We start from the raw sequence: 10216 nt of genomic DNA, 5'->3' as shown, positions 1-10216 counted from the left end.
ACGTGGGACTTTAAATTCGTCGGATAACTGATGCGCCCCTGGAATAAACATTTGATCGACTATAATTGTATTTCAAGATGACAAAAAAACGTAACCTTAGGTTCAATGATTTGAAAAATATGAAGCTAGTCTCCCTTGTCTAAGTGTATTTTGCACAATTCTGTAATAATAACTCATTCTTTTAGTTCATTTCATGGACCCTCTGCTTTGACGTAGCCAGACCCCTGTACTGTACAGGAGATGTAAAGCTCTTCGAAGCGGTTGTGCAGAGTAACGGAAAGCTTTTACACACAAAGGAAAGACACTTCAAACTTCAAGTGCAACAACATAACATTGTGGGCTTGCACAACGTCAGGGATCTAACCATGTATAACCGTATATACAAATGTATATGCAAATGACGCAATTTCAGCCTTCTCTATTTCAAAATGATTTCGGGTAAGGAGAAACAGTGCAAACGATCAACCTTTACGTATAGTTTAAGTCCGTGCATTGCAATCGAACCCTCACCCTAAAGTCGATCGGCAGAGCCTAAGGTGCGTCTTCCAGGGTCAGCACGATCACCCCGAGGGCCCCACGACTCTCCGACGGGAGGCAGGCTCACCCGTTTATTGATAGTCATGATCGACAAGCGCAGGGGGCGGGGCTCCCTGACTGTGTTTTTAAGCGCACATCTTGCGGACAAGACGGTCACTTAAGAGATCGGTTTGTGTCTAGCGTTTTAGAAATTCTGGATTCTACCCACTTCATCATGGCCCAAAACTGCGACAGTAAAGCACCTGTGTTTAACAAGCCCAAGGTAAGAAAAGCTAAACAGGAAGTGTCACTAGAAAGTGGAGACGCGCCCCTTGGGGTGGGACAGCGAACAAAGTGTGTAAGCGCCACTCGAGCTGTCACAAAGGCAAAGGCGCGCTCACTCGAGCTGTTGCCCGCAGTGACAACGACAGCGATCTCACAGCCCGGAGTTAACAGTAAAAGGGGCAAAGCGAATATTGGCTCGGCACTCGGTATCGGAAGCACGGAAGGATTATTCTTTTATTTATTTTTTTTGTTTGCAGTTTAGACACGGGGAGATTAAAGTAGAATCGGCGAACAAGACCGTAAATAAACGAAAAAAGCGATCCCGCAAGGGCCGCGAGTGCCAGCTTGCAGTCGGCTTTTAGTGAGAGCAGCTTGTCCCGTAACCTCTGATGACCCTTCATAAGAATACAAGCTAAATATAAAACCGTTATAAATGCGGCGATCTCCTGGATGCCCCCACAGTTTGAATCGTATCGCTCAATTGTCATCAAGAATATTCCTAAAGTACTGAGAGGCGAAGATCTACACGAACGAACTGGGAAATAGTTTATGCTAAAACACTTTCTTGAATTCTCATACAATACCTTGCGTTTTTAAAGTGGCTGTAACTATGGCAACAAGGCTGCAAGTATATGCGTCGATTTTCACAATAGGTTTAAGGCACCTGCGGTCTGGAGAGTTTATTTGCTGTCGGTGAAAAAAAAAACAGTCTGTGGCGATTGCTCCTCTCTTCGCGCCGTGTACGGACTTTGCTGGATTGTTCTGAACGAATGGCAGTTGCCGCGGGGCCAGCATACTGCATGGCAGGAGCCGCTCGTCAGACTTCCCGCAGAAGGTGCCGTTTGTCAAACGCACACATAATGCCCGCTGGGCTCCTCGAGCCACGTGGGCAAAGCGAAGACGATACTTCGAGCTTAGAGAGACTGGCTTATGACGGGGAAAGATGTGCCGAGGGAGCACGGAACCTTTTATTTTAAACTTTTACTGCCTGTTGTGAACGAACGAATGAAACGAACGAACGAAAGAATGAAAGAAAGAAAGTTATGCCACTGGGAATGATAAATGCCTTGCTTGGGGCTAGAAGAAAGCACAAAAAGGAGTGTTATTTTGTATAATCATCTTGTTCATTTCATCCGATCTCAAATCGACTCTACACATCAACAAGTGATGTATATACGTATTGTCAAAAGCGGGTGTTTACATCGGAATAAACCTCTTTTCCCATTCTTAATTATTTTATTTCTTTCGTTATTTATTTTCTATACATGTAATCCTTAGTATTATTAATCATTTTTTCATATGTTTAATAATTTTTCAGTAATAGTCTTTTGCGAACAGTATAGTATGTTCTGTAGCCTGGGAAAAAAGCCATGGGAAAACAAACACGGAATTTAGTAAACATCCGGAAATATGCATATGTTTTTTCTGACCAATATAACATTTTTCGCCGCGAGGTCGCGAGGACCCCAAGTTTATGTCAGCAGTCTGCTGTGCAACATCGTGGAGATCGCATCAGAAGTTTAGCCTTTTTAACGTCTCATAAATAAACAGAGCATCTGCGTGCTGAGTTGATATTAATAACAATATATGAATAAGGTCTTTATTCCGCGGAAAGGTAAACAGTCTTTTCTGGAATTTTTTTTTTTCTATTGCATCAATGAAGCATCGCCGCAGCGTTGTCTTTATCAGGGTTACATCACCCTGGACTCCAGCTTTTGCCCTTTGTAACCTGGAGCCTGGCTCTGAATGACTCTGAATCCGTGTGGGAACATCTGGAAAGGCCAACGAGCACAAATAATCAATTGGAACGCGAGCGCGTTTTAAATGCATAGATAAAAATGAAAGCACAGCACATTTAAACGGGCACTCTTTCAAAAGTTGAAGTGCCAAGTTCTTCAGAGCGATGGCATTAGGGAACCCATTTTGGATCCCAACCACACCCAAAAATAAAAAAAAAGATGGTTCCAGAAAGAACCTTTCAGTTACAAATAGAATACGAAAAGATAAGAGTTTTGCGAAATGTCATGGGTTAGTCATTTTAAAAGGAAGTCTTGCCACATTCAATAACGCTGGATATGTTCAGGTTTTCTTTATCTGAGAGAATCCTAATATACACACTGAAGGTTTCTGTTTTGTCCATATATTTGGAACTTTTCCAAATTCCCTCATTACCAAAGAACCCTTAGCGGAGGAGCCATTCAACCCAGTATTTTTAAGAGTGTGGGTCCACCTAATCTGAAGCCTGGTGCCCGACTTGAGTAGGATCTGCAACATTACTGTTAGTGCCACGTTAGGACAAAGATCTGAAATGTCAAATCAAGTTTTGTAACCTGTCCTGCTTTGCTTGTTCAAAAGCAGTCTGTAGACTTGATTATGTTGACCTCCTTTGTAAGTTACTTTGGATAAAAATATCTGCTAAGCAAAAAAAAATAAAAAATAAATGTAATGACATTGCACTACGTTTAGTTTGTGATGTTGCTGGAAAGTGGTGGCGTGTGGTACGTTGGTCAAACTTGCAAGTAAAATGGAATAAAAAAAAAAATGTAACCCACTGTATGTCTCATAAAGGTGTCAGTCATATAAGTAATACTAATAAGTAATAAGTAAGTCCTGAGTCCACTTCTACTGCTTCTCCAATTCCACATGTTGTATTGTGGACAGCTGGGAGGTTGGTATTTATTGTTAATTTTAAGACACTTGTGGAGCTTCACACGTTTCAAAAGGACCACCGATTTGAACACACCGACCCCAATGAATGTCACGAGCACAATTAAAAAATAAGGCCTTTGCTTCAAATAAATTAGTGCAGGAATGAGAAAGAAAGATCCGCTCTACTATTAGTGCAGAGCCCTCTGTCTGCAGTAATATAATGTTGTGTGCCAAGCAATTTCATCGAACTGAACCCTGGCCCCTTTCTCTGTCTGCTTCAGCAAGCTATACAGCAAGCCAATTTATAAAATGGAAAAACAGAAAATCACCACATATTGAAAAACTACAGACTTACGTTTAAATGAGGGTACGATTGTTGTGTTTTATATATATACCAGTAATGAGACACTGCACGAATACACTTGACTTGACCATTCAAAGTTTTCATGCTCTTTCTCTGTACGTTTAGCATTTGTTTGCTCAGAGGTTGATGTGCTGACTGCTTCCTGAGCAGCTCTTGTTTTAGTGGATAAGAAAAATACTTTAACTTTAAAAGTTGATACAGTCCCACCAAATTATATTAAGAAAATCTTGGTACCGGTATATGAAATGTCACTGGAATGAATGCAGCAATGGAGGAAGCTCCGTATTACACAGTGACGACCAAACTGCATTATGAAGCCTGAACCAGGAGACTTGCGTGACAAGGATATACACAAACGAGGCACAGATCTGCGTCTTTATGTGCACTCGATATGTAAATTGTAGTTTGTATCACAGAGCCCTATGTCTGCACTAACTGAAGAGCACTTTCATAGGTTGCAGGCCCATATGGGCACCAAAAGTGTCTCACATGGGCCAAAGTACGGGTCCCATCAAATTTTGGACCCCATATACACTCCATATGGACTACCCACATATATCATATTTCAGCCCGTAAGGGACATGTTTGCTACCTGGGATGTAAAAATAAAATAAACTGAATTGAATCTTCATTGTCAATGAACCAGACTCCTTTTACTAGCAAGTCTGTTTATTATTAGCTTACTAAACTCCCAAGACTGATAATTAAAGTAGACATAGCCATCTTTACGTCACAGGTTGTAGAACCTCGAGGCATTTATATTTAACTGGAACAGATTCAAAACATTGCATTCACACTTTGCTGTTTTTTGTTTTCCTTTTCACTTTAGAACTGGAAATTGTCAGATTGCTTTGTTTTACTTGTTGTGCCAAGATTCACTTTTTTTCCCACTCATGAAGCACAATAACAGTTTATCATCCCAGTCTAAGTTCAGTTTAGCAGCTTCATCAAGTATCAGTCACAGAAAACATCAGCAGTCCCTGCAGCTTTCCACACGGCTGACATTAGCCAGGCTTTCACATTTTCTCTTCAGCGATGCCAGTGTCTGCATCAGCCTCACATGTTCTTTTAGATAAAAAAAAAAAAAATATGGATATAATTAAAAAAATCCAAAAAAAAAAGAAAAGATAATCATAGCAGCAGTCAAGCAGTTGAAGCACAAACCGTGACACCTTTTATAAAGTAGGAAATACTGGGACAACATGGCTATTAGCTAACTAGAAGAGCTTCACGGACTGAATGGCCTCCACTACTTTGGCAACCGTCTATACACATTGCCGTGCAAGCTCGTTGGTTTTTAATAAATGAACAAAGCAGAAAGCATAAAGCACAGTCCAATCAAGTGATATAGTAAATACAGTAATATAATGTTGTGTGCCAAGCGATTTCATCAAACTGAACCCTGGCCCCTTTCTCTGTCTGCTTCAGCAAGCTATATAGCAAGCCAATTTATAAAATGGAAAAACAGAAAATCACCACATATTAAAAAACAACAGACTTACTTTTAAATGAGGGTACGATTGTTGTGTTTTATATACGAATACACTTGACTTGACCATTCAAAGTTTTCATGCTGTTTCTCTGTACGTTTAGCATTTGTTTGCTCAGAGGTTGATGTGCTGACTGCTTCCTGAGCAGCTCTTGTTTTCTAAACCCTAGCGACCCGCTTCTTCTTTTCTTTCGTCGGCACTTTTTCGCATTAAAACTGATTAAGTAAGTATTTGTGTTGCAATTTTTCACTTAAGCTGGCACTTAAGTCTTCAACCTGCCTCAAGAATGATTTAAAAAAATAAAAGGCAGGGATAGTGACGGCGAAGGGATGAGAATGGCGGCCGTACGCATGCGCCACACGGCTGTCCTGCTGGCTGTTGCAGAGAGCTGATTCTACAATAAAATAAAATAAAAATAAAAAGAGGAATAACCTTGGAGGTCATCATCACCCCGAAAGTGGATAGTAGATGTCACGTAGTATATGTGTACCAAATTTCAGGTCAATAGTTCAAACGGTTTGTGAGCTACAGGTGATTTCAAATCCTGGACGTACACGGTAGCGTATTATACAGAAAGATAAACTAGAGGGCTCTGCCCTCTGCCCGCTTCGCTCGCCAACCCCCAGGTTTGGTTAACATAATATACAATTTAAAGACATTGTTATTTTCATGGGAATTGTTACATATGCATTATTTTCACTTTTACTTTAAAACTTCAATAAAAACAATTTTTTGAATTAACTTGTCTTCAATATCACTTTGAATTTTGATTCCATTCTTGGACTCGTTACAACGCAATGTATAACTGCCCGTGAGAGAATACCATTTCTTTTTCTCTAATAAATAAACCGACTTTATCAAATGTTTGCCCCTGTGATTTGTTAAATGTCATATCACGAGAAACTGTAAACGTTTTAATACGAATGGCATATCAAGATCTCCTTTGGTGTCTAATGTTATTCATGGAATATGTACTTCATTACCTTTCTTGTTGCCTGTTAAAATTTTACATGTTAGAATTGTTCGACGATTTTTTAATAGAACTAATCTGGTCCCATTGCATAGTCCATCATTCATACATAAATTACACAATAACATTATGATAAGGGCAGCATGGTGGCACAGTGGTAACGCTGCTGCCTCGCAGTAAGGAGACTTGGGGTCACTTCCTGGGTCCTCCCTATGTGGAGTCTGCATGTTCTCCCCGTGTCTGCATGGGTTTCCTCCCACAGTCCAAAGACATGCAGGTTAGGTGCATTGGCAATCCTAAATTGTCCCGGGTGTGTGTTTTTGCGCCCTGCCTGGGATTTGTTCCTGCCTTGCGCCCTGTGCTGGCTGGGATTGCCTCCATCAGACCCCTGTGACCCTGTGTTAGGATATAGCAGGTTGGACGATGACTGACTGACTGAAATACAGTTGTCTACATGTCTTATTTTTCCCCATTTGGAGCATAAGGCAGATGAAGGAGCTTTTTCAGGATTTGAACCCACATCATCAGGGCTTGAGGTTCAAAGCCTTAACCGGTACAACACACTGCTTCGTCTGTCACCACATGGGATATAAGAAAAGCTACTTTATCCAGATATGGAACTTGAGGGCAGCTCCCAGTCTGGTAATATTGGTTACAGTGTAGGAAAGCAATCCTAGCCAGGGCACACACTCACAGAGCCAAGTTAATGTCCACCAATGAACCTAATGTACAGTAGATATCTTTAGGGATAGGGAACAAAATGCACAGTCTGGAGAGGAACTTGATGCAGACATGTGGAGGTAGATGCAATTCACACAGGCAGTGGCAAAGCACAGAATTTAAACCCAAGTGGCCAAATCTTCGAGGTATCATTGATGAGTACACTTGTAATTGATATTTCATTTTTCCTTTGCACGATGGCGTAGTGGGTAGCGCTGCTGCCTCGCAATTAGGAGACCTGGGTCCTCCCTGCGTGGAGTTTGCATGTTCTCCCCGTGTCTGCGTGGGTTTCCTCCGGGTGCTCTGGTTTCCTCTCACAGTCCAAAGACATGCAGGTTAGGTGCATTGGCAATCCTAAATTGTCCCTAGTGTGTGCTTGGTGTGTGTGTGTGTGTGCCCTGTGGTGGGATGGCCCCCTGCCCAGGGTTTGTTTCCTGCCTTGTGCTCTGTGTTGGCTGGGATTGGCTCCAGAAGACCCCCGTGACCCTGTAGTTAGGATATAGTTTGTTGGATAATGGATGGATGTTTAATCAGGGTATGCCTTTTTAAACATGGCATTTCACATTTATGAGGTTTGTTCCTTCCTTGTGCCCGGTGGTACTGAGATATGCCGTGAATCCTCATGTTTACGATTTATCTTATATTTGGACTGCAGAGTTCCCAAATAAACGCCCTCGCCACTTTGTTTTTATGCTTGTAAGCTACAATGAGACTACTAATCAGCAGATGTCTTTTAGTTGTTCAAACCAAACCATAAAAATGAAATCCAATTGGAATATCAGCCAGGCTATTGTGATTTTCCCCTTACATCTGCCACTTCCATCCATCCATTTCCTGCACCTGCTTAATCAAGTTCAGGAAGCATTTATTGTGATCAACCACAGAGACGGGGGGTTCTGTTAGGGGTTAGGAGGGCATTTTATAGTAGGGTAAACTCACCCCTCCGAAAACACATACACACACACATTGTCAATTGCTTAAAGAAATGTTGCTAAAGCCCCTGTATGTCAATGGCAATATTCCTTTAATATGACATACTGGGACTGCTCTTTTTATCTTCAGCCAAGTCAGACGCTTTTTCTCTTTATTTATTTATTTATTTATTTATGCTGTATTAATGCCCGACGGGAAATTATCCTTTCGCATGACCTTTGGAGTTTAGAGTACAGGGTCAGCCAATGTACAGCTTAGTTATTCTGCTGTGCATTTGAGAGGGGTTTGTTGTTTGTCATAAAGTCACAAGCTTTAATGTTTAGTTGGACTGTCTTTAACTTTGATTGCTATACGCATTCTTCTTGGCCTTGTTTTGACGAGATTATGCAATGTCTCAACAATTATTTTTGTCCAGATGTACATATTCTTTTCATTGAGATCTTGTAATTGATGATGGGAGAGTCGACCCAATATAAATTCTTCCCCACCACATCCTAAAGACTGTCAATGGGGGTTAAGGTCAGGACTCTGTGGTGGCCATATTGATGTGTCAAAGTGATTCTTCATGTTCTCTAAATCGCTTTTTCACAATTTGATTCCAATGAATCTTGGCATTGAAGTCCTGGAAATATACCTGTGACATCAAGGAAGAAAAAATGTGTTATGATGAGATAACCTGGTTATTCAGTAGATTCAGGAGCTGAGCTGACTTCATTGTATTGCTGCAGAAAATTGCCGAGTCTGCTAAGCCTGAAGAACTGAAGCAACCTCAGATCATAACGCTGCCTACAGATGCCTGTATTGTGGACACTATGCCGGGTCCATCTTCTTCAATGTGCTTCCTTTCTTACCCTGATATGTCCATCACTCTGGAATAGCCTAAATCTCGACTCCTCAGACCACTTGCTCCACAGTCCAGTCTGTATGCTCCTTACCAAACTGAAGTCATTTTTTCTAATTAGCCTTACTTACAATTTGTTTTTCTTGTGGCCACACAGCAGTTTAGCCCCAGTCCAGTAAGATCTCATCGCAGTGTGCGTGTGGAAATGCTCTCTTCTTTCGCAAATTTAACATTTGACTTCAGCAAGTAATCTCCAGTTACAATCATTTTTTTAAACACATTTCTTCCATGAATGTTAATGGTTCACCACTATCTTTCCAGATTTTAATAATGTTTTGGACAGTTCTTAACAGAATTAATTTCAGCAATCTTCCTAGCTGTTTCCTTTACTTGACGCAAGCCAATAATTTACACTTTCTAAAACTCAGTAACATCTTTTCCATAACCATAGGTAATGTCTTCAGACAAGGCTGTCTGAGAAATGAAAAGCTAAACACTGCGTTGTTTAAAGTGGCAACTGAGACATATCAATCACTGCAGTAATAATCCAATCATCAACTCTTACATCTATCTATCTATCTATCTATCTATCTATCTGTTATATAGTATGTTTCATATCTATCTATCTATCTATCTATCTATCTATCTATCTATCTATCTATCTATCTATCTATCTATCTATCTATCTATCTATCTATCTGTCTATCTATCTATCTATCTATCTATCTATCTGTTATATAGTATGTTTCATATCTATCTATCTATCTATCTATCTATCTATCTATCTATCTATCTATCTATCTATTATATAGTATGTTTCATATCTATCTATCTATCTATCTATCTATCTATCTATCTATCTATCTATCTATCTATCTATCTATCTATCTGTCTGTCTGTCCTGCCTACTATGCTAAATTTAACATCTATCTATCTATCTGTCTGTCTGTCTGTCTGTCTGTCTGTCTGTCTATCTATCTATGTCTGTCTGTCTGTCTGTCTGTCCTGCCTACTATGCTAAATTTAACATCTATCTATCTATCTATCTATCTATCTATCTATCTATCTATCTATCTATCTATCTATCTATCTATCTATCTATCTATCTATCTATCATATAGTACCAGATCTGTCTGTGTCTCTCTTTCTATTTCTGTCTCTCAACATAAAATTCTTTTATCCTGTTCTACTTCTCCTGGACCCAGAAATAGTTCAAGTGTTGTTTGATAATGCTATGTTGTATTAAATGAGCAGACCAGTGGCAATAAAATGTGCTTGTACGGCCTTTTAAATTGCAACAGGATTCTCGTTGATCTAGATTATTTTTTAGAAATGATAAATAATGTGAGTTGCTGAAATCCTGGAAGGTTTTCTCTCATTCCCTGACTCCCCTAAGCCTGACCTTGACAAGCTCACTCACACGGGATTGCACTGTGTGCTTTGGGCAG

General features: G+C 40.3%; 1 protein-coding gene across 1 annotated transcript in view; it reads left to right on the top strand.

Moving 5' to 3' along the window:
* Window positions 1-674: 674 nt before the first annotated feature.
* Window positions 675-10216, top strand: part of ada (adenosine deaminase) — a 131412-nt gene continuing 121870 nt past the window's right edge. Inside the window, exon 1 of the mRNA XM_039734502.1 lies at window positions 675-799. Coding sequence (XP_039590436.1) covers window positions 752-799 — 48 coding nt within the window. The 5' untranslated portion in view covers window positions 675-751. The remainder of the gene's footprint in view (window positions 800-10216) is intronic.

Source organism: Polypterus senegalus, chromosome 14, assembly GCF_016835505.1.
Source record: "Polypterus senegalus isolate Bchr_013 chromosome 14, ASM1683550v1, whole genome shotgun sequence".
In the NCBI taxonomy this organism is placed as follows: Eukaryota; Metazoa; Chordata; class Cladistia; order Polypteriformes; family Polypteridae; genus Polypterus; species Polypterus senegalus.
This window is presented reverse-complemented; position numbering and strand designations above follow the sequence as displayed.